General features: G+C 37.6%; 1 protein-coding gene across 1 annotated transcript in view; it reads left to right on the top strand.

Moving 5' to 3' along the window:
• The window catches only part of CCDC148 (coiled-coil domain containing 148), a gene marked incomplete at its 5' end in the record, with an annotated part of 198,694 nt that overhangs the window by 110,173 nt on the left and 62,350 nt on the right, over positions 1-26,171 (top strand). The window contains 1 exon segment of the mRNA XM_079925257.1: positions 19,710-19,850. Coding sequence (XP_079781383.1) covers positions 19,710-19,850 — 141 coding nt within the window.

The following is a 26,171-nucleotide window of genomic DNA, read 5'->3' as shown; positions in this document are numbered from 1 at the left end:
AAAGTTAATTGGCTTTGTTTGTTCACAGCTGTGCATGCATTCTTTATGGCCACCTAGCTACTAATTTACATAATTCCTATAAGTACATTTGAATCTGTTGACTTGCCCCTTTCTTCCTGAAATCCTTTCATCCTTGCTTCTGAGAATCCTTTCTGTCCAGTTTTTCTTCTAATCTGTGGCCACTCCTGACACTCACCTGGACTGTAGTCGCAGTGTCCCATATTGATTCCTCTAACACCAGCCATATGACCCTAAATCTGTTTTCCAAACAGCCTCCAGAATTATCTAGCTGAATCAAAACATCTGACCATGTTACTCCTCTGCTTAAAATCCATGAAAGGCTTCCTGTGACCCTTGGCAGTGGTTGTCATTGTCCTCAGACCCAGTGCCTCCTATTTGCAACAAATATTCTATAATATCTCATTTACTCTCCCAAAATGAAATCCATAGAAAATACAATCAACATGCACACACACACCTTGAAAATAAAATCAATATAGTATCCTAACAATAATGTAAAAGGGAAGTGAAATAAAATAATTTTGTATAACATAATATGTATTTCAATGTGTACATGTTTGGGTGTAACACCACCAGAAGACACAGTGATCAGATGCTTACACCCGTGAGTAGAATCACAGTGACTGTGAGGGCTGCAGATGCAGATGCAGATGGATGTGTGTATTCACAACTCTAATCCTTTAACAGTATTACTGTCAGTGATGTAATTTTCTAAAATGGCAAAATTTGGTGATATAGTTTATAATATTATCTTTTCATACTTTAATATAAACATGAATCACCTGGAGATCTCCTGAAGCTGCTCATTCTGGGGTAGAGTCTGAGCCTATGCTTTTCTAATGAGCTCCCAGGTGATGCCTATGCTGCTGGTCCATGGATCACAAGTTGAATAGTCAGAGCCTAGACTTCATTTGTATCCAGAGGCTAGTGACATCCAGGGATAGTCCATTAAAATCTTGATGTCCCGTGTAAGACTTCATAAATCCTAGCATGGGGTCATCTGTATATTGGAGTAACTGCTCTCCTGGAACTTAGCCATGGAAGCCAGCAACCTTAGGGTCTGAGCCCAGAGCAAGGTCCAGGGAACTGCAGAGAAAACACTATTTCCTTCTCTGAGAAAGAGCCAGTGACTGGGGTTGGAATCCTCTCCAAGGGACTTGTCATATTTTTCAGGAGGTAGTGGAGCAAGGTAGATCCTGATGAGCCTAAACAGATCCTCTAATTTTATGCCATGTATCTATTCACGTATTCAGGTGCCTGAGACAAATGCATGAGAGGTAATGATGGAGGGATGGTACTGCATCTGAGTCCTTTGAAATAGGTAGTGATGAGCATGACTCATTCCTGTAAGGAACCCAGAATCACTGTGGCACTAAAGACTAGAGGCAATGCAGGACTAGTTAGCACCTCTAGAGTTTGGTAGCTTTGCAAGCACCAGTGGTGACATTTAAGAAGAGCCTCTGTAAGAGCTGAGGACTTAGTGGATGCAAAGTAGAGATGGCAGATCCTCCCCCGAGATCTAAGAGAGAAGCAAATGCCCATCAGACATGTAGTTGTTGGTACACGCTCTGTTAATCCCCAGAAACACTTGGGGACACTTTACAGTGGGCTGAGGAGTCAGGCACAAATGCTAATGTGACTTCATTTGTAGTTATAGGTTGAAGAGGTATGGGTACATTGGGGCTATATTGTTAATTATTACTGATAATCATCAAATACCTCCTTCATTGTTGGTCTCTGTATACCATGCCTGTTGTCACCATCATGTACACTTTTTTTACCCATCTTCATTTGCTTTTAGATTGACATCTTCTATGTCAGATCTATATGACTCTGGCCAAAATTTTCTTCCTGATCTTTATAAAATGCTCGTCTAGGAGCTTGCCAATCTAGAATCATAACTTACAGTGCAGAAAGCAAATCTTCTTAATACTTTTTCGGAGCCAGCTATTTACTTCTCACATTCTCCAGCCTCTTCCAAAGTCATGACCTTTAATTAGAAGAAAAAATTAATCTACCTTTTGTGTCTCCAAGGCTTCAATTTGTGATTACAAGTTTTTAAGGTCCAAGAGGTACATTTTGGATTTTATTGTTTCATTCTTTCCCAGTGAAAGAGAAGAAGTGTGTGTGTGGGGGGGTGTGCCCGATTCTAGGCAAGCTCTCCTTGAACCTTGACTGGATACTCCAGGAAGGTTAATTTCCCAAATGGAACTTGCACTCAGCTGCCCCATCCTCTGCAATAAGTACGGCACATCCATCCTGGCACAAGCACTACGTGTTGTACTCTCTGGGGCAGGGCTTCTGCAGCTTCATCAGAAGGTGTGAGTCCACCTTGCCTGGGGAGTTTCATGCCTGATATATAGTTGAGGCATTACAGAGTTTCTCTTTTTTCTTATCTATGTCAAAGATAAGAATTGCCAAAGAATGGGCAGTAGTTGTACTCTTTTTCTTTTTGAATTTCATTTAAGGATAATTTATTCCATTCATCCAAAAACTATACTTCACCTTCTATAAACCAGAGGTGTAGAAAGGAATTACCAAAGCCTTCTCCTCCATCAAGGAGACCAACTTGCATTTAGGACCCATATATTTGTCTCCGTCTCTAGCACATGCTCTGCTTGTCCCTGTGATTGTTCCAAGATCATTCGTAAGTCTCAAGTGGAGCTATAGCTCTTTGTACTTCCCCCAGAAATTTCCCCTATAAATCTTATGAAAACCTCTCGGAATGCTGTATTTAAGGTTGTCAGGTAATGTTCATGTCTCCTCAGAGCTCACTGATAATTGGCCCTGCCAGTAACAAGCTGAGCATCAGCCTAGCCTTTTGAACCTGGATAGGAGGAGAGGGAATGGAGAAGAAGAATCAAATAAAACAAAGGATGAATTAATAGAAGTTAATTTACTATAGGGAGGCAAAGAGGATGTAAGATGCCTGAGCTTTCTAATCTGGAGCGTTTAGGGAAACAGAGAAACGAAAAGAACAATTTACCTTTTTTTTTTTTAGGTAAGAAGTGGATTTATTTAGAGGGATATACATTCCATAGACAGAATAAGGTCTGTCTCAAAAGGCGAGAGCGGCCCAGGGCATGGGGACGTCTCGGAAAGTGAGAGGGGCCATGGGAGAAACACACTCCACAGACAGGGTGCGGGCCATCTCAGAAGGCAAGACGAACAATTTACTTCTGTGACAAAATCACTGTGTTTGGTTTTAAGGCATGTTGTTTAAATGATAGTTATATCCCTAAATGAAAATAGTCAGCAGACAACATTTTATCTGATTTCAGTATAAGGAAATAGATGTATTGCAAGCTACTCATATACTGGTGAATTATTATCTAAAAGATTTAGAAGAGTACACATAAAACCCTCAGAATAGCTTATTAACTTTAAAAATCTGCATCATTAATTCTGTTGGTGAAAGTGAAGGTGATGATGATTATGCTGAAACAGGATAGATCTGTTTCACAAAGGCAGGATGTTGTAAATGTTTACAATGCTTGATTATTGTAAACACTAAGCAGTTATTTGTATAATTTTCTCTTAAACATTTTAATCTGAAATCACATCCAACCTGAATTGCTCATTTATCCCAGGAACTTTTTCTCTACCGTTCATCTATGTGAATGAAATCCAGGATTATCCTCTAAGAGTACACACATGTGGCTTCTGTCTACCAACATGTCACCTTTTACCTTTTATGAAAATACTAAGGGTGCTTCCACAATAGGAAAAAGAACACCACACAAAGAGTGCCCATAGATGTAATCAGCACATATATGTAATGTATACGTGCCAGAGAGTTGAGTTATACCTGTATTGTCATCAAGAAAATTGAGAAATCTATCCTTCTGAATAGACTAGATTTTTTCTGCTTGCTAACAAAACGTTTGTATGCACAACCAGAAAAGTGATATCTGTTGTCAAACACGATAATAATAATACAAACCTTTACAAGATCCCAAGTTTACCTATTAATAGTTCCCTCTATGGACATTTCTTAGAGGTAAGCTTTATTGGAGACACTTGAGTATAGCTTTAGTAACCTAGAGTTATCAGGATCAAGGACACTGTTCCTCGTATAAAATAAAGTAATCCTTTCCTTTGTTATTTGCTTCTGTTCTAAATGACACAAGAGTCACTGTCACTCATGTCCTCTCTCCAGACCTGGTGTGAACCCTTGTACAGAGTAAAGCTCCCTCGAGTAAGAGACTACACCTAGGCAAGCCACCTCAGTAGTTTTCCATGTCACTCCAATGAGGCTCTGTCACAAAATGTGCAAGTAAAATGCAAATTTAAAAATTACTTTAGTGAAGAATAAAAGTTAAGTATTAATGTTTTGGGACTTCCCTGGTGGCACAGTGGTTAAGAATCCACCTGCCATTGTAGGGGACACGGGTTCGAGCCCTGGCATGGGAAGATCCCACATGCCGCAGAGCAACTAAGCCCATGTGCCACAACTACTGTGCCTGCGCTCTAGAGCTCGGAGCCATAACTACTGAGCCCATGTGCCACAACTACTGAAGCCCACGTGCCACAACTACTCAAGTCCGTGCACCTAGAGCCCGTGCTACGCAACAAGAGAAGCCACTGCAATGAGAAGCCCGTGCACCGCAACGAAGAGCAGACTCCTCTCACCGCAGCTAGAGGAAGTCTGCGCGCAGCAACGAAGACCCAACGCAGCCAAAAATAAATTAATTGATTAATTTTAAAAAATAGAAAAAATATTTTAAAAACTGAAAATAAGTATTAATGTTTAACAAGTTGACATTAATATTTTATTGTTTTCAATAAATTTAAAATACTATCTTCATATATCTCCTTAAGGTTCTAATTAAAGAGACATTTAAGTATTAAAAATCCAACAGTTTAGTCATATAACTTTGCAGTCTTATATCTCATGCTAGAAGACATGCCTAAATATAGTACTCACCAAAGAGGGAAAAAAATGTGTCCTTTATGGAGAGTAGCAGCATAGGTTCTGCTCTGTTCTGTTATTTACTTCCCCTTTGAGCTGAGATACTTTCCAAAGGTGACTTAGCCTGTATACCACCTAAGGCAGGAACCAAGATAAGGGCTTGTGTGCAGGTAATTTATTTTGGAAAGTGACCTCAAGGAAGAAAAGTAGGGGCTTTGAAGGAGTCAAACAAGAAAGGAGGGAAAGCCATGCCTAGGATATATTATTATTTTGCTGATCACCACTGTGGGCAACATAATGTTAGTCTGTGTTCATTTCTACTGAGGAATCTTGTGAGGCACCATAGAGAAAATGTCTTAGAACTATTCTTCCAAGGAATGGAACTATCCTTCCAAGGGGAGGAGTATGTATTCACCAGCTTCAATTCACCATTGGTCAAGAGTTGTCCATTAGAGTGTAAACTTTCTTGCCTTTCTAGGTTTACACATGCATCAGAACGAGAAGGTTTTTACACATATTTCACATGTGGGGTGGGGACAGAGAAGCCATGGGGCAGAAAGTGTGAGATACATGGTAGAAGTGAGGTGAGGTTGAGCTGCTTTCAGGTCCTACCTGTGAGCAGCTGGTTGCCACAACAGCTACAGTCAAATGGTTGGCCAAGAGGGTATGAGGTGGGACAGAGAGATGTCTGATAATAGCAACTAATAAAGAAGAGTGAAGAAAAAATGATTTAGAAGAGGTCAGGCAAACTGAAACCACAATGATAAACTGCTACACTTCTGTTAGAATGGCTTCAACCACTCATACTCCCCCCCAAAACCTGACTATCCAGAAATCTGACAATATCATGTTCCAGTGAGAACGTGAAGCAACTGGAACTCTCATACGTTACTGACGGAACTGCAGGATGGTACAGCCACTTTGGAAAAATAGTTTGACAATTATAAAGTTAAACTTACGCTTAACCATATGACTCAGCAATCCTACTGCGTATGTATCTGAATGAAATGAAAACTTATGTTTATACAAAAACCTGCAGCAAATGTTTATAAACAGCTTAATTGTAATCGCCAAAAACTGGAAACAACCCAAATGTCCTAAAACTAGTGGGTGGATAAACAATCTGTGGTGCATCCACGCAACAGAATGTTTCCCAACAACACAAAGGAATCAACTTCTGTACGTGCAACAACATGGGTGAATCTCAGGTGCGTTATGCTAAGTGAAAGAAGCCAAGCCCAAAGACTACTGCTGTATAATCCCTTTTATATAAAACTGGAAAAGGCAAAACTTACAGGGTCAAGAGACAGTAAATAGGCCTGAAGCCACTGCATAACGAGTGAAGGACTGACCAGCCTAGGAGAAGAGGCAGGTTAAAGTATTTTTCAGTTAAAGCTGAAGCTGTTCTACTTATATGAAAGCAAAATTTAGTTCTTTCAGACGTCAGTGAAGATCTTGTTTTCCTATTATTAATACTTTGTTATCAACTGGGGAAAATGGCACAAGTCTCTTATCTCCTATTTAGTTCTAATACTATTATGTATTTACTAAATAGGCTGTGGGCTGAGAATAGATGTAAAAAGCTGAAATAAGTCTTTGCTCTAAAAGAGGTCCCTTGTCTGATAGAGGAGGCAACTTTAAAATAAATGATTTCAATTTAGTGAGATTAATTTTATAGTAATTCTATTAATTCACTTGGATACATACCAGTAGGACTGGTGAGTCATATGGTTATGTCCTAGAGGTGGTGGTGACACCAAAGATAATTGTCTTATCATGACTGGATCCAGGAAGACTTTCCAGAGAAAGAGATGCTTGAGCTAAGACTGGAAAAGTGAATAACAATTTCCTACTAAAACAAGAGTTGGGTCGGGGATCAGGGTATTTCAGAAGTAGGAAAGATTATTCAAAGGCATGGGGAACTAAAACAGCATGGCATGTTTAAAGAATTGCATGTAGTTTGTTATAGGTGCAAGTAGTATGGTTTGGGTATAGGGAGGGTAAAGAAAGAATATTCTTTGATAGATAATGGGGGAAATGATATGTCATGCTAAGAGTTTGAATTCTATCTGGTAGATGAGAAGTTGAAAACTGATAGCCTAAATATGAAATTGGGGCTTCATATATTTGTTTTTAAAAATGTGGGTATTTTCAACATTAAAATATTGGAAAATGTGCATACAAATCCAGACTTCCAGATTCTCTTGAAAATTGTAATATCTGGTTATCTGGACCCTGCATTTCTATGTGGCAACAACTGGTGAGAGTCAAAAGCAACTGCCTTCCTTAGGTGCCTTTGGGTGGAGCATGTGCCTGTCCATCTGGGTCCAGTCCCTACTACCACTTGGGTGTCTTACACCCAGCCCCCTTTCCTTGCTTTTGATATTTGCCTGGCCCCAACAGATATTTGAACTTATGCCTCTGCTGGAGACAATGGGGAGCCATTGAAAGGCTTGAGGCAGTGGAGTAATATCAGATTTTTCACTATAAAAGAATTTTTCAGGCATGATGTGGAGGATGGATTGACATGGGATAAATCTGAAAGTGGGGAGTCCAGTTAGGACTAATTCTCAAAGTCTAGGAAAGGATGATGAAAGTTTAACTGAACTTAGTAGCTTTGGGGCTGGAGGTGTCATAAAGGAGTCTAGACATATTAAGGAGGATTTAGTGACAGAATGGGAAGGGTACTGGAGAGAAAGGAGTCTAGAGTGGCTCTTGGCTTGGGCAATGGGGTGATGATCTATGATGCCATCAACCTGGATAGGGAATACAGGTTCTGAAGGAAGGATAGTGATTCTGTCTTTGAATGTATTGCTTTTAGAGGGCTGTGGATTACCCAGTTGGCAGTTGGAAATATGGATCTAGAGCCATGGAATTGGGCGTTGTGACCACATTCATGGTACTGGAGGCCCAATGGGCTGAGTGGAAAGGAAAGAACCAAAAAGGAAAGCCTGGGAACACCAGAGGCAAAACAGTTTTAAATGTAAAAAATCCCCAAGACATTTGCACATAATGATGTATAGAATTATTGGTCAGTTACATTAGCTCTGTAATGACAGATAGGATCTTTTTTCTAGCTGGGAGTAATTATCTATACGCAGGAAACTTGCAGTAGAACATAGACTTAAAAGACCAAATTCAAATGTCTAAATCTCCTGGCATAAGTAGCAGTTAGATTCACACCATCATGCTTTATATCTTCTGTTTAATATGTTTTTATGGATTAGGACAGAGTTGTCTCCTTGGCTGAATAGTATATAATTTTTTATAAGGGGTCATAGCTATTCCTTCAAGAAATGTATACAGAATAAGTAATTAGAAGGTTGGGGAAATTGGAAGAACTTATAAATGAGCTGCAGTGGAGTTGTCATTTAGAAGCAAAACTGGTTCAATCTTGAACATAAAACAAATGAATTCAAAATAATGCAGATTGTTCTAGTTTTTTATCTGCTCAGAACATTCATTTCAGAGGTTTACCAAGACTTTATGGAAAAGAATAAGATTTCCCATCTCCACGAACATATTGTAATATCAGTATAGCATCCTGCCTCTTTCTTAGTATCTATTTGGAAAAAGTTCAAGGTGACAGGATTTATCATCTTGTGCCTGCTCAGGGAATTGATGTCTGTAACTTCCATTAGCATTTTTGGGAATCATCTGAGTGAGCCCCCTTTGCATGCATATAATGTTTCCTTAATTTTTCATCTTACCTTTTATCTTCCCTTTCTCCCTTTTTTCCTATTGCTTTTATTTTTCCCCTAGGAAGATATTGCTTATTTTTTCTGATATGTTCTGACTGTTCTTTCTGCAGGAAGGCATTCAGGCAATACGCATAAATCAATATGCACTATATCTAGTTTGAAATATTTATTGCTGAATAACATACTAAGTGAAGGGGGGTTTTGCTGATGATAATGGAAGTCACTTTATGATTTTTCCCAGTTAATCTTCTTGTGATCTCCACTTCTCTTCTTGGCCCCCCTTTATAAGTAAGATGTAATGAGTTTGTGTGAAGAGATTAAAAGTATTGCCAAGTTCTTTAAATTATCTGTTGTTGATTCTGTGCTATATCTAGAAAGAACTGTGTTGATAAGTAAGAAAAGTATTCTCATTGATGGCTTCCTATTTGGGTCCTATGAGTTAAGGAAATCCATAAACTGTAATCATTTTTTATCACACTCTATAATCACTTTCCTTAATTTTTGTTCTCAGCAGTGGTCTCCATTTCATAGCTCCAAAATTATCTTATTCTCATAAAAAAAAAAAAAAGTCTATTCCAGTGGTTACTGATCTATGAGCATTTCTCTTAAGGTTTTATTCATTAAAATAATAACTCTAAGGGAAAACTATCAGAGATTTGAGGTGTATGGTTATGCTAGTATAAACCTATGAATTTAAAAATAGTTTACTAATACTTATTTACATTATATAATACATATCTCCCTCTTTCTCCCTATAGACAGCATACCATCCTAAGTATAGGAAAGGATTCTAGATAAGTCATCCTTTCTGTAATCTATTTCACTTGCATTAATTAGGCAAATGTGCTAAATATTTTATTTGTATTTTATTTTTAACCATAGCTCAAGATAAGAAAGCTCCAATTGCAGAATCAAAAGTGTAGTCATTTCTGGGGTTGGTGGCTTTGTGAAAAATCCCTGATACTGAAATTAAACTTAGGGCTCAGCAGAAAGTTGTCTCAGCTTTCTTGCAAGATGTTTGTTAGATCACAGATATCTTTAATAATGACTTTTACAGAGTACCTTCTATGAATTTAGCATTGTAGTTGATTTTGTAGATTACAAAAATTGTCTAAACTTTGACCTCAGAATATAAGAAGCATATAATCTAGTTGAGAACTGGGATATGTATGTGAAATGGCTAATTAACAAAACCTTTTTTCTTTCTTTTTTAAAATCTGAGATATAATTGACATAATTTTGTGTTAATTTTAGGCATACAGTATAGTGATTTGAAGAATGTATATATTGCATGAAATGATTATCACAATAAGTTTAGGTAACATTCACTACCCCATGTAATTACTATTTTTTTCTCTTGTGATGAGAGCTCTTAAGATTAACCCTCTCAGCAGTTTTCAAACATACAATACATTATTGTTAACTATAGTCACTATGCTGTACATTATATCCCTAGGACTTATCTTATAACTGGAATTTTGTGCCTTTTGACCCCCTTCACCCATTTTGACACTCCCCACCCCCTGCCACTGTCTCTGGCAACCACCAATCTGTTCTCTGTATCTGAAAGTTTATTTTTGGGTTTGTTTTTTGTTTTAGATTCCACATGTAAGTGAGATCATACAGTATTTGTCTTTCTCTGTCGACTTGTTTCACTTATCATAATGCTCTCAAGGTCTATCCATGTTGTTGGAAATGGCAGGGTTTTCCTTCTTTTTTATGGCTGAATAATATTCCATTGTATTTGTGTACCACATTTTCTTTATCCATTCATCTGTCAGTGGACACTTGGGTTGTTTCCACATCTCAGCTATTTTAAATAAAGCTGCAATAAAGTTGGGGGTATAGATATCTTTCAAGATAGTGATTTCATTTCCTTTGGGTAAATACCCAGAAGTGGAATTGCTGGATTGTATGAAAGTTCTATTTTTAATCTTTTGGGAACCTCCATACTGTTTTCCGTAGTGGCTGCACCAATTTACATTCCCACCACCAGTGTACAAGGGTTCCCTTTTCTCCACATCCTCTCCAACACTCATTAATTCTTATCTTTTTGATGAGAGCCATTCTTACTCATTCAACCAAGAAATATTCATTAAGCACCTACTTTGGGTGAGGCACTGTTCCAGAAGTGGGGTTAGAAAGTAAAGAAGGCCAAGTCTCTGCTGTCATGGAGTTTAAGTATAGTGAGAAACAATGATAAGAAAATAAATCAACTGATCAATAATATAATATTTTCCAGTTTTATTGAGAAATAATTGACATACCTCACTGTATAAGTTTAAGGTGTACAGCACGATGGTTTGATTTACATTTATTGGAAATGATGACAATAGCTAAACAATAGGTTTAGCTGTCCATCATCTCATATAGATATAAGAGAAAGAAAAAAATTCTCCTTTTGTTGAGAAATCTTAGGGTAATAATATAATTTTATATAGTGATAAGTGGAATGAAAATAAAGCAAGGTAGTTAAAGAGTGCTTGGATGTCATCTATTTGTAGACACTATCAAGGATGCACATCAGAGATTGGATTGACAAATGGTGGAGAAGTCATTAGGAAGGGGCCCTGAATGACCTTGAAGGACAGATGAGCAGGAGTGAGGGCTTCTTGGGCAAAGGCCAGTGACAGAGATAAACATGGGTGTGTAGCAGTAGAGAAGAGAGGAAGAGACAGGAGGAAGAGGAAGGTCTGGCCTATTTGCTCTGGGGAGTAATAAGAAATAAAGTCATATGCGTGAGGTCAAGTTCACATATGCCTTAAAAGATTGAGTCCTCCTTTGAATAAGGTGATGTCCAAATAAATAAATGGCCATAGGAGCCACTTGAAATGGTGGCAAATGCAAAGCCACTGCTATTAGAATCATGTGTAAGGGAGCAAAAATATGTGAAAATCCAATAGACAAATATCTACTGAATGGGTTGAATCGAAATGACACTGAAGTCAGGAAAGTCAGCTAGAAAGCAATTGCAGCAATCCAGGAATATAGTAAACATTTGTGTAGCACTTATGCTTTCTTATCTCCTTTATTCACCCATTCAGATGTATTTATTGAGCATCTATTAGGTGTCAGGTGGTGTGTAAGGCACTGGAGATACCATGGTGAGCCAATCAGATATGGTCCCTTCTGCATAGAGATCACAGTCTAGTGGGGTAACAGACACTGGTAATGTAATCACAGGACTGAATGTCTGATTTCAAACTGTGATAAGTACATTGAAGAAAAAGTAAACAATGATATGGGAGCATGCAGCTAGAGGGCTTTATCTCCTATAGGGTGGGTGGGTAAGGCTTCCCTGACAGACACTGGAGCTGAAATCTGGGACTAAGTATTGGTTAGGAAAATGTGTAGATGAGGCAAAGAGGAGGGGAGGAGCATTCCAAGCAAAGGAAATGGCATGTTCAACATCCATGTAGCTGGAGGAAATGTGGCTTGTTTAGGGGCTGGATGATGGCCAGGGCTCCTGGAGCAAGAGGGTGAGTCTGTGATTGGTATGAGGTTAGGAGTTGGGGCTGCAGACATAGGCAGGGCCAAACCCTAGAGGTCTTGTAGTCCATAGTTCGGAGTTCAGACTTCACCCCAAGAGTGCTGGAAACCATTGAAAGTGTAGGAAGTGAGTTAGGGGGGTGGGCAGGGAATGAAACCAGAGTGGTTGCAGGATATATCTGGGTAGCTCTAGGATGGGAGCCCTGAAGATAGAATCGAATGTGGGTGCAAGTGATAGTTGGATGCACAGTCTGCAGGACTTGGTAATGGATTAGATGTGGAGCGTCAGGGACAGACAGTGTCAGGATGATTCCTGAGTTTCTGGCTTGTGCACATTGATGGTATTTGCACAGCAGTCCTGTAAGGTGTGTGTCATTGTTATCCCATTTTACATTATTCCGGAGTTACAGGTGGTTGAACAATGTACCCCAGGGAATACTATTAATAAGTCACAGGGGTAGGACTCAAGGTTTCTGACTTCAAAATCTGGGTTCTCTCATCATGCTTCTGGGTTGATTGTATTATAGAAGGAATAAGGCCTGTGGCTTAATGATGGCAACACAGTAGCTTTGGTCTTTATATCAGAGAGCCATAGAATCTCAGCATTGGAAGCGATTATAGAGAACATCCTGCTGTGTTTTTCAAGCTTCTTTCACTGTGACCTACAGTGAGAAATGTATTTTACATCACAAATGAATACACACACAACACACACACACACACAGATGCATACACACAATGGAAATTAAAATTTCTTGAAACAGCATTACTGTAATGACATGAGATGCTCTGTGATATTTTCTTCCATAAAGAAATGCTAGTTCCCATCCATAAAATTTATTTCATTATCCACTAATGTATTGTAACCCTTTGTTTGAAAAACCGATTTAGTTTTCATTTTTCAAAGAGGATTTGAGGCCCAGAAATGGGAAATAATTTCCCTAGATCTCATAGCCAGCAGGCAAGTGATTTCCTGACTGTTAACCCCATTTTCTGTCTCCATTATACAATCTGGCTTTGTCAGCTTCGTAAATAAAAGAGACTGATAGGTTTGTAACTTTTGTCCCTTAGGAAAAAATATATGTTGATAGTTTTCTATTTATTAACATTTAGTTTGTTTCTTCCTCTGCAAGTCTTGTTTTACACTAAGGTTAAGACCCTCTGGGACCCAATGAAATGAAACTTTGCAAGATTTTATTTGAAAAGAAAAGGACATGAAACAGTCAAGATAATAGTGCATAATCATTGAGATTCTGTAAACGACTGATAAAGAGTCACAGAAAATGGAAAGTAGTTATCAAAGAGAGGTGATAAAAAATGCACTTATGGGGCTTCCCTGGTGGCGCAGTGGTTGGGAGCCCGCCTGCCGATGCGGGAGACGCGGGTTCGTGCCCCGGTCCGGGAGGATCCCACGTGCCGCAGAGCAGCTGGGCCCGTGGGCCATGGCCGCTGAGCCTGCGCGTCCAGAGCCTGTGCTCCGCGACGGGAGAGGCCGCAGCAGTGAGAGGCCCGCGTACTGCAAAATAAATAATGCACTTATGAAGTCACCCAAGAAACCAAGGGACAATTGTGAAACCAAGAGGAAAAGCCAAATCTTTCTGCTAAGCAAAAATGCTAAGAAGAGTATAGAAAGCTTTAATAATGTATGTGAAATCACAGGTACTGTATTTCATGAGTGGAGTTTAAACATAAATGGAACACATTAGATAAAAATGCTTAGTTAAGTAATATTGAAAAATGGTGGGACATGTGCAAAATTTAATGGAACTATCACACTGTTGAAGATTTAATAAAATGAAAATTTGAAGTTTACTCAGCTGAACTGAATTTAGAAGCTTATAGAAACATTTAAGGAGAAGACAGAAAAGGATTTGCTTGACACTTTTTTGGACACGTCCTCTAACATTGCTAGAAATAGGAATTCATTGTTGAAAATCCTGACAAGGTTTTCTGGATATTTTCCCTGAGGCAATCAGAGGTGGAGCTTGGGAATCCTGGAAACAGCTATAACCAGGAAAGCAAGGATCCGTCATCACAGGGTGGAAGAATCAGAAAATGGTAGCATGTCTGAAGAGGGTACCTTTCTTTCCAAAGACCAATCCAGTGGGGAGAAAGGGAAATACTGTCAATCTAACTGACAGGCATAGTCTCAGAGACTTTTCCATGCATTTACCAACAAGTATTTCTTGAACCCTACTGTGTGCCAGATGCCATGCAAGGCTCTGGAGAGAGCCCATGAATAAAACAAATCTGGTCCCTGCCCTTAAGAAGTTTGTAGCCAAGTGTGAGATATAGGCAAATCCACATGGTTCCATGCTGATGTGTGCTGTAATACAGGAGAGGGACAAGGTGCTAGGGAAGTAGGGAAGTAGGGAAGAGGCAGCTGACCTGAACATGGTAACTTAGGGAAGGCTTCCTGGAGCAAATGATGACTAAGCTTAGGGCTGAGTAGGATAGGGAGAAGTTAGCCAGATGAAGCGTGAAGAAGATAGCTTGCTTGTTTCAAGGATTACTTCACACCATGTGCTTAATGCCTTTATAAAGCATAGGCCTGGCACACAATAAGCCTCATATATGGCAGTTTTTAATATTTTATAATCATCAGTTACAGGCACTGGTCAATGGTACTTTTCCCATATAAAACAACACACATGATACAATGGTCCATAAATAATGGTAGATAGAATTCACAATTAATGTTTAATTGTCTGTTATTATTTAACAGGCTTATAAAACACTAACGTTCCTCATTGCAATTCATTTTGCTTGAAGAAGACAATTGCAGAGCATGCCATATTGTGGTCTCTCTATGTAAGGAAAATATAAAATAGAATCAGAATATTAGGACTTAAAGAAAGTATAGAACTCACCTGATCCAGTCCTCTCCTTTAACATGCAAGAAAACTAGTTAGCCATTTGCTCAAAGTAACATTGTTGTCCGTTAGTGGCAGAGAGAATACAAAAAAGCTGGTATTCTGACCAGCAGTTCAATACTCATTTCCTTTATACTGCATCGCGACTTAGAGTTATTTTCAAAGCTTTCAATTTTGATGTAAAATTGTGTTAATATTGTTGCCTTGATGTTAATTTCCACTATTGCCTTTGAAGTTTTCATGGGTTTCATTTTGTGTTTTTCTAGTACTTTATTCACCCTGAAAATATGTATGTTAATTAATTTCCCTTGAACCATTTAACTTTTACATTAAGAGCAAGGGATACATGTAATAGTACTAACCATTTTCATTTTAAATCCTTAATTTATTATTTGCAACAGATGAACATATTTTAAACTTCATTTGTTCTCTGTTAGGTTAAGGTTTCATTCAAAGACTGTATTAATTAAAGAACTGGGAAAAGGTCCTGTAGTTAATAATCTAAATAATGCTTTCCTTATAATGCGCTCCTGACTGCCACTGTGGTAGTGTTCTTTTGTGATTGCTAAACTTGCATTTGTTTCATGATTTATGGTGTGTGCCCCATTTAAAAAACTACCATAATCTTATCTTTTCTGGAGAATAGGAGAAACATCATTTAGACTTGCAAATGACAAGGAGGGCAATTGGGTAAATTGGATTAACTGGGTTACCTGAGTTTTATTGATCTGGTTATTTTCTTGCTATACTTACCTTTTTAAACAGAAATCTTGACCAGTTATAAGTGTTTGCTTATATTTGGCTTCATAAATCATATGACATCACACGTGCAGAGGTCATTCAATGATAATTCCCATAAATTAGTCTTAAATCAAAAGGTGATAAGACTAGTTTCAAAACACAAACTTCTTTCAACTGAAATTTATAGAAATAGTCTCAGTACTTGGAAAGGATGAATGTATGCTATTTTTCTTTACATTAGTTCACTGCATCTCTGGTCTCATTGTCTGAGAACCTTGAGACTACAGTCTTTTATTATACAAATCTCTTTGGACATATATTTTATGGTTTATTTTGTTTTTTTACAAAAATTTTAGTATGGAAAAATGTAAAAACATACAAAATCTATCATTACTCAACTTCAACAATTATCAGCTTATCAGTCAAATATTCTTACGTACTCTCCCATGCCCACTGGATAATAGTTAGCAAATCCCCAAATATCATATCATTTCATATGTATTTCAGTATATATCTCTAAAATTAAAGACTCTTTAAAAAAAATAACCATACTATGATCGTACCTAAAAGCTTTAACAGTTTCCATAATAGTATCAACTAATTAGTCAATATTGAAATATCTCTAATTGTTTCAAAATTTTTTTACATTTGGTTTATTCAAATCGGAAACCAAATATTATCCACATATTGCATTTGGCTGATAATGTTTCTTAAATCTCTTTTAACTCATATTTTCCCTTCCTTCTTTTTTCCTTGTAATTTGTTAAATCCTTGAAAGTTTTTCAAATTTCAATTTTGCTGATTGTATTCCCATAGTGTTCTTTAATGTGTTTTTCCATTGACTGAATTTTCTGTAAACTGATAGATAGGTCTAGAGATTTGATCATATTCATTTTCATATTTTGGCAAGAATGATTCAGGAGAATGTTGTATACTTATACCAGGATGCCAAAATGGCTGCTTGTTTCTCTGTGATGTTAAGATTATTCAGCGTTTTCAACAGTTGTCAGCCTGATCCATCCATTATAACGTTTCCTATCAGCTGTCAAAATGAAGTTTTTAGTAGCAATTGATGATCATGAACGAGGATCCATTATTTCATTATGTGTTACAATATGGTATATTCTCATGCTATCATTTATTTTTATTTATTTGGTTCCACTTTAAAATGTTATTTTGGTAAATTAAATAGGTACTAATTGAGCACCTATGATGTGCTAGCACTCTGCTAGACAGTATAAGGGGAAAACAAAATATGTATATATCATGGACTCTGCTCTAAATGAAAATAGAAACATTATGCTCAAAATGATTAGAGAACAGTTATCATATGGTAAGTGAAATAAAAGAGAGATGAGTGTGGGTTGGAGAATGTTTCATCGAAAATGTGAGACACATGGTGGACCAAGAAGCACTTTATGAAATAGGGGGGAACAGAGGGCATTTCAGGTGGGGGAATAGTTTCGGTCACGCCATGAGGCTAAGGACAAGAATGGTGGTATAAGGAAAGGCACAGGAAAAAACCTACCTAGAGATTATACATTAGCTAGGTTAAAGTAGGGCATTGGTTGGAAGTGAGAAAGCTAAATTATTTAGGTCATATTTGGAGAAATTGACATCACCCCATGAGCTTTCTGGTATTGTTCTAAATACATTTGGCACATAGACTTTGGATGGACTAGGAAATTACAGCAAAGTGGCTTAGGGAAATTCAGTAGTCTAGAAGCTGATTTGTTATAAATAAAAGCCCATCTGAGCTTAAGAAATATAAGATTGTTCAAGTAATAGGTAAAATGTAAAGAATTAGTCATGTTGATAGATGTACATAGTAATAAAAATGGAAACTACAGAGATACTTGTGGTTTCACAGAACAAACAAGATTGTTTGAAAGAAGAGGCAGATGCACAGGACTTGGTGTGAAGCTATGGCAAAGTTAAAGAAGTCGAGTTTAATTTTGGAAATGTTGTGTTTTGGGTGCACATACATACAGCAAAGTCTTTAAGCATTTGTTAGGATGGGATTGCAGACAAAAATGCAGAGTTGCTATTGTACATTTTAGAGTCAGACCAACAGAAGTGATAGGTTAACTCATAGGAGAGGATGAGCACATCAGATAACGAACAGAGAGAGGCTGAGGTTGAGAAAGGATAGCAATAGAGTTGCGTATAGGGTAGACACAAGAAGCAGGAAGAAGAGAAGAAGGTAGTATTCATTGGTGGAGAAGCAGGGGAGAACAGTGTTATAGCCAAGGAAGGAAAGAGTTTTAAACATGAAGAGATGGTTGACAGGGTTAAGTACCAACCATGAGGTTAAGGAAAGAGGGACCGAAAACTATCCTTTAGGTATTCAGGAGAGTGATCCCTGGTAGCACTTGATAGGACAGTTGATTTTGATATAGCATGTTGCAGATGGAAGGTGGGTACAGAAAGGAATAGTTGGGAAGTAGGAGGTCAGGACAGAAGGGATAGATGATCTTATTCTAGGAACAGGGTTCAAAACAAGAAGATAAATACGGCCAAGATAAGCAGTAGATGGGGAAACCTAAGTGTGCTTGAAAATCAGGGGTCTGAATTTCCTTGGTTATTTTGATAAATAGAGCAAAATATATTTTTAGAAAATAAACTTTGAATAATGAAAGTGCAAAAAGAGCTTAACTATTTAGTCATTTTAGCTCATCATATTTCTATGATATTTTATTTATTCAATTTTCACTTTATATATTACCATAATGAGTCATGCTTATATCAAATATGTAAGGCAAAGAGGTATTAAACTGAGAATGCTAGTTTCTTCCTTTTCCAAAAAAAATTTCTGCATACCTCTCCATCTCCCTCCTCTCTGCTTCGTTAGCTACGTGTGTACATGGAACATGTGTTTGTTTTTATTTTGTTAGTTTCATTGGTTTACTGCTTACAAAGATAATACATGTTTATTGTAAAAATGTCACTTGGCATAGAAAGGCTTAAGGATAAATTTTTAAAATTCCATGAAATGCTACTATTCAGAGATAACAATTATTATTGTTTTGGTAAACCTCCTTCCAAATCTCTTTCTATGTGTAGATACATAGATGATAATTTATATTAATGAGATCATACTATAAATGTGGTTTTGCACCTGCTTTTTTGCATCTAATAATATGTTGTGGATATTTTCTATGTTGATGAATATGGAAATATAGATCCTTTTTCAATGGCAGTCATTGTATGACGATACCATAATTAATTTAAGCTATCTCTTGTTGCCAGACACTTAGACGCTTTCCAGTTTTTCTGTTTAAGCAGAACTGCAGTGAATATTCCTCATGGGTACATTTTTGTGCACTTGTCCAGTTGATTGTCTTCTTTGAATAACTTCCCCAAAGTGGGGTTGTGGGTCAAAGACTATGCATGTTTTCTCTTGTGATACGTATTTACATATTGCCCAGTGTCCTCTAGAAGTGCTGTGCCAATTATACTTCTACCAGTAACACCTGTCAGTACCCAGAAATTTCTTTTAAATGTCTTAACATTTTTTTCATCTTCATTCAGGCTCATTTTATTCACTTACAAAAATCAGGATGAAATATATCAGTAGTTCTTAAAAGTTTTAGGATATTAGGACCATTTGAAAACTGTTGACCAGAAACTGGAACTATTGTTCCAGAAAATCACAGCTGTGCAAAAACACAAAACTTTCCCATAATACTTATGAGAATTCACAGATCCTTTGAAGTCAGTTCACGGACTCTTTAGGATTTCATTCCATGAATCCAAGTGAAGAATCTCTGAATGAGGTGATTTTAAAGTTGCTTTCTCCTTTTAATACTAACACACACACATCTTGCACATACATCACACGCTCATGTGCACACAGAATTTTAATGTGTACTTGGAAAATCTTTGACATCTGCTTGATTCAGAACCTAGTCTCCTTGTGAACTGTGAAATCACTTGAGTGTGTATAGTTATTGGAATGAATTTCTATTTCAGGTTCTTCAGTGGCGAGCCCACCAGGAAGAGGTAGCAAGACTGGAAATGGAAATTTCTGCCAGAAGGAGAGAAAAGGAAGAGGAGAAAGAGAAACAGTGGAAGAAGAAGGAATTGTTACAAAGAGAAGAGAAGAAAAAAAAAGTATTTATACTGTTGCTGTGAATGTGTGAATGAATGTTTAATTGCCTGATTGAGATTTGATTGACCTTGGTGTTTGGCATGGAATCCTCATAAGCAGTTCTTAGAAAGATTCATAAGGTTCTAGTGGAGTCTTGCTTAAATATATTTGAGCTTCAAAGACATGGAGGAGAACCCACTTTATTGACCTTCACAAGCACAAGTACATGTGATTAGAAGAGATGCTGTAGATAAAGAAAAGATAGGGTTTGTGATTGTTGTTAAATCGTGTACTAAATAGGGACGTGGCAAAACCAGAGGTACTGAGGTACCATTTTGGTTGACTGCAGTACAGCAAATGACTATCAAAAGATGTCCTTGTTGGGAAAATACATTATACTGGGGTCAGTACAATTCATAGAATACCAAAAGGCCCTTTAAAGAATTTACTTCTTGATTTATTATGTGTTAGATTGTTTGGTTTTTCATATTGATACAAATTCATCATCTACTTTTGAACGAACATTTGTTTCCCAACCTTCAAAATATTAATCAAAACACTTATTTTTTTTAATTTTTTTTTTTGGCTGTGCCATGCAGCTTGCGGAATCTTAGTTCCCCAACCAGGGGTTGAACCCATGCCCTCTGCAGTGGAAGCGTGGAGTCCTATCCACTGGACCACCTGGGAATTCCCCAAAACACTTATTAACAGCTTTAAAATGATTTCTGACAACCTGTGGAAAGTAAAACATATTCAGAGGAGATTTTTAAAAAATATATGGGATATTTGTTTAGATATTTTGTTTTTCCACACCACAAAAGTGATAGAATTTACAGTAAAAAATATTTTTCTTTAAGATTTTATGACTTCTGTGGAAATGATTCACAAAAGGCAATTTATGATCAACTCTATAACATAATGAAAGGAACTTCCATTAACCTGTACACCTGTATTGGCTTGATCTGCATGATATGTAAAATGTTTTCTTTTGGAGTTGCTTAAAGTGCTAAGAATGACTAATTCACAGTCCTTGATGAGTAAATTTTTGCTTTTGTGAACACAATTGATACTTTATATGGTCAACCAGGTTTATGAAACTCTTGTCTAGAAGTTTTTCCTTTAAAATTAAACATGAGGGGAAAAAAAAGACACTATGGTTTTTTAGCTAGAAGTCAGATTTCTGCACTTTATACTTCAGTTGCCATTATTCTTGCTTGTTTTGTGCTCTTATATCAGCAAATTGGTGTAGAGTCAGCATGTGTAAAAAACAACACGTAGAGAAGTTATATGATTTTTGACAAAGTAAGCTGCAAAGAAGACATAATTTACAGTCTAACTTCTAAGGAAGTTGGGTGGTTTCATCAAGTCCCCATCAAGAGAGAAACTCATAAATATCAATCATGTTTCAAATAACATAGGTGAACTATACACATCTCTGTGGGAAAACTTAACAATTATTAACTATTATGAAACTACATATCCTTAGAGATTTGTCATCTACCTGGGCACCTTTCATAGCCCTTCCTCTCTATGAATTAGTATAATCATGAAAAGTACTGTATTTTTAAGCATTTGTTTGCATGTAGTGTCATTTTAAGTGCCATATAAAGAGATTTAGATACAGTTCCGCTTTCTGGGAACTTACAAAGACAGTGAAAGAATACACAAATTAGTAACTCAAATATTGAGAATTGAAGTAAGTGCATTTCATTGTTAAATTAAATTTGAGTTGGGGAATTGGCATGGTTATACAGGAATGGATAGACAGACTGCTTGCTGTTTTCTCCTCAGTCTCTTAGATTTCTGGAAATGAGAGAAAGGTGTTTTGAAAGATGAGAGAGAGACCTTTATTAGCTTGCAGATAAGCTATTGACATTTGGCTTGAAATTTGGCCTGACACCAAAACAACAACAACAAAACAAACAGTGATGGAAGGAATAATTAAGCTCTAAGCCAAATTCATGGTCAACCTCTTGAAAGTGTATGGGCCCGAGGCATATATTTTATTTTATTTATTTTCTTTTAAAAATTATTTCTTACATTTAGAAAAAAAGTTTAAAATACAGAGATTGATGTAATAAATACATTAGTACTCATCACCTAGCATTGAAACTGTTGACATTTTCATTCTGTTTCAGGTTTATTTTATTTTATAGATAAAGTTGAAGTCTTCTTTTGAGGACTTAACTCAGTACCATTTGCCTTCTTACCACACCAAAGGCAATCTCCATCATGAATTTTATTGCTATCTTTCAGGCTATCTATTGCTTTTAACATATTTTAATATGTATTTCATTTCTCTTACTTCTCTCATGAATATTACCACACTATTATTCTGCAGCATGTACTTCTCCATTTACCCTTACATTTTGAGATATAGCCATGTTAATACACAGAGAGCTAGTTTATTCTTTTAATGGCTATATAGTGTTCCACTGTAGAACTAGGATACCATTTATCCCTTCTTTTAGTGGATAACATTTAAGTTTCTTAAGTTCTGTTCTTGAAAGTGTGCTGCAGCAGCCACTTCGTACATATTGACCAGGGCATGTATGCACAGCTTTCTCTAGGGTGTACCTGGGGTGGGAATCACTATGTTGCAGGATGTGTATGTTTTCAACTTTATATAAGACTTTTTTTTTTTACTTTATAAGACGTTAAAACTATTCTTTTTGACTTTTGCCAGTATGCTAAATGGGAACAGTATCTCAATGTTTTAAATTGGATTCTCCTGGTCACTTGTGAGATTGGAAATCTCATGTTTATTGGGCAGTTTTCTTCCTCTCTGAATTGCTTATTCATGCTTCTTGTCCATTGTCTGTTTTTTCTTTATTTAATCTATAGATGTTCTTTATAAATTCTGAATATTATTTCTTTTTATCAGTTACATGAATTGCAAATATTTTCCTTCATTGGTCATTTGCCTTTAAATTTGCCTCAGTGTCTGTAGTTCCACGGAAATTTCAAATGATCAAATAATCGAAGTTCTTAAACTTTTTCTTTGTGAATTGTGCTTTCCTTTATGAACTATGACCTGGTAGTGAGAACATCTCTACAGAGAGCTTTTATGTTTGCCTCTGCTAAGGGCCCTATGCATTTTACTGGCCCAGGACCAGTTTGTATATTAACTTTGAGACTTGGGACCCATGCTGTGAGCTGGGAGTGGGTGCTGACTTAGCACTCGTGCACAGCACTGGGGTTCTGCACTTGGCCCTTTTCTTCCTCTGGTCCCAAGCAGAAAGTGGGCTCCTTTGTCACTCTCCTGGGGAGTGGTCACGGTGTAGCTAGTTTCCCTTGTGTGTATGGACAAATCCTATATGATTTCTTTCTCTTCGTAGGTAGCTTGGTTCCTGCACCCATGTGCACAGGTCCCACAACTAACACTGAAGGCCTGGCCACCAGCTCCTCAGACGTATCTCAGGTCCAGTTCTCCCCAGGAGTCACTTGGCTTTGGCTCCTTCTCACTGCTTTGACTTTGAGTTCCATCTTTATTTTCAGCACTGGGACACTGGGTGTGGGTGTATAGTTGTGGTATAGTTTGTCCAAAATTTCTGTGTTTAAAGTGGGAAAAAAGATTTCTATGTCAACTCAGACATACTGACCAAAGTTCTGACTACCTTTATATATACTAAACGCAAATCTAGATTCCCTTTGTTTTAACTATTTTACGTGTTGGAGACAAATTTTAGTTCTTCAGTGCTTAATAGAAGCTTGGCAGAAAACCCCCTACAGACAGCCTCCCCCTGACTTGAGACTGGTTGCTTTATTACCTGGTGTTCTGTCTCTCGCCATCTACTGTTTCACTTGCCTGTCTCTTCTCATAAGAGAGCAGCAATAGAGGTAGAGAAACTATGCCATGCGTAGAACCCCACATTAGGATTTCTGAACAAGAGATCAGCTTTATCCTAATTCTTCTTCCCAGTAATTTGTCTTTTAGGAAATAATATTTTCTTTTTGTGGGAATAACATAATTTGTATCCAGTGGCAAAGTTTATCCTAGTAGGTGCCCAGCTCCTTGCAAATGTACATTTATTAGATCACTTTTTTCTTTTGTGCTTTAAAACTCTAGTTGAACATAATATTCAGTTTTCATAGTTTTATCTCAAGACTCAAGGAAAGTTTTGATTCATAAGCTGTTAGGTGACAATGGTAATATTTCAGAAGCATCTCTCCACTTTCGCAATTGTCATGGTAAAATCAAGAGATGATGCCTTTCCATAAACTATCCCTAGGAGCTATTGTAAGAAACAAGACTACCATGCTAGATGAACCTCAAAATGCCTGATATGTAATATTGGTCCCAGAACCACCCTTTTACTAGGTGTGGCTCTTTGGATGGCTTGAATAACAAAGAAATTGCTCTGCATCACAGCATTTTAGGAGGTTTTGTTGCTGCATGATGCTTGGCATTCTATGGGATCCAAGGCGAGGATATTTTCAGCCTTGCTCCCAAAATGGAGACTTTAAGCAAGGCTCACAGAAAAAGGAGACATATCCCTTCCTTGATTTATCGTGTCACAGTTCCCTCCCAATTTTCACCAACTCTGAATCCAGCATTGAAACCACTCATATTGCACAACTGAGGGGTGGGGAACATAGAAAAGTCAGAATAACTCCACCAGCCGTGTGACCTTCAGCCTTATCTCAGAGATGTTTCTGGGGAGCCTCAAGTGACATTGCACCAGTAAATACCAATAGACCCAGTCTTCAGTAGAACCTCGGCACTTGGGTGCTTCCCCTTGTCCTCAGGTGACCTGGCAAACACTCAGAATTATATTCATCTGACAGATAACCAGGGAAGAGAGGAAAGAATCTAAAACAAAAGAGGGGAGGCTATCTTAATCAGAATGCAGGCGAAAGGGGTGGAACAGTACTACTTCTCAGAAGGTTCAAGAAACTCTGTGCTTAGGAGGGAATCCAGAGTACATTCAGATCAAAGCCATTCTCTCTATGTGGGGATTTATGGGTTCTTATGAGAGTAATTCATCATGATATTATGAAATCTCTTCTCCAGCGTTTATCAATCTAATAATATACTGATCTAAAGAGCCAAGAGTAGAAAAAAAGGTGGACACAGAGAATGAGAAAAAAAAAATTCCCAGGTTTTAAACTCTGCTTCTTCAAGATTGTTGGGACTTAAAGGGGCCAATGGATAGCCCTGTGACAGACAGCCTTCTAAGATGGGCCCCGAGACTTTCTGCCGTCCCGGGATACATACCTGTATAATTGCCAGGACTGTAAATACCTAATTAGGTTATATTATATGGCACAGACAACGTTGAGAAAGGGAGATTATTTGGGTGGACGTGACCTAGTCACATGAACCCTTTAAAAGCAGAGAGGTGTCTCTGGCTGGTCACAGGATGGGTAGCCAGAGATTTAAAGTATAAAAGGGACTTGACCCACCATTGTTGGCTTGGAGATGGAGGAGATCACATGGCAAGAAATGTGGGTGGCCCCATAGGAGATAAGAGTGGCCCTAGCTGACAGCCAGAAAGGAAATAGGACCCAGTAACCTATAGTCCTATAATTGTAACAAACTGAATTTTGACAAAAAAAAAAAGGAATGAGCTTGGAAGCAAATTTTTCTCTGAAGCTTCCAGATGAGAAATCAGTTTTGGCAACACCTTGACTTTAGGCTTGTGATGTCATGAGCAGAGAGCCTAGCCATGCCTTTCTGAACCTCTGACTTATAGGATTCTGAGCTAATAAGTGAGTACTGCTTTAAATTGCTAAATTTGTGGTAGTTTGTTACACAGCAATTTAAAAAATCAATACAGATTTTGGTATCTGGACGTGAAATGCTACTATAACAAATACATAAAAATGTGGAAGTTTTTTTGGAGTTGGGAAGTGGAGAGAAGTTGGAAGAATTTTGAGGAGCATGATAGAAAAAAGACTAGAATGCCTTGAACATACCGTTAGTAGAAATATGGATAAGATGTGGCTGATAAGGGTTCAGAAGGAAGCAATGAACATATTATTGGAAACAGGAGAAAGGAGGATCTATCCTAATGGCAAGGTTCTATCTCCATCTATCCTAATGGCAAAAGACTCTAGAGTTAAGAGTTTATTTCCAACAGCATGGCATAGGGAAAAGACTGAAAGTGTGAATGTACAACCCTTTGTTATAGCCTCGAAAAGATCAAAGGGTCAGTGTATCCATTCATATAAGCAACACTTCCAAGAGATAAGGGGTGTTTCTCATAGATACTCTCAAACTAGAGAGCCTCAGAGAAGTTTAAGGGCAGTTTCTCACAGCCACATCAGCAGGAGGCCAAGAGAGAGAAGGGTTCATCTCAAAAAGACCTGTGTTTATTGGCTTTTTTCTAACAAGGTGAATC

Source organism: Stenella coeruleoalba (genome assembly GCF_951394435.1).
Source record: "Stenella coeruleoalba genome assembly, chromosome: 6".
Lineage (NCBI taxonomy): Eukaryota > Metazoa > Chordata > Mammalia > Artiodactyla > Delphinidae > Stenella > Stenella coeruleoalba.
This window is presented reverse-complemented; position numbering and strand designations above follow the sequence as displayed.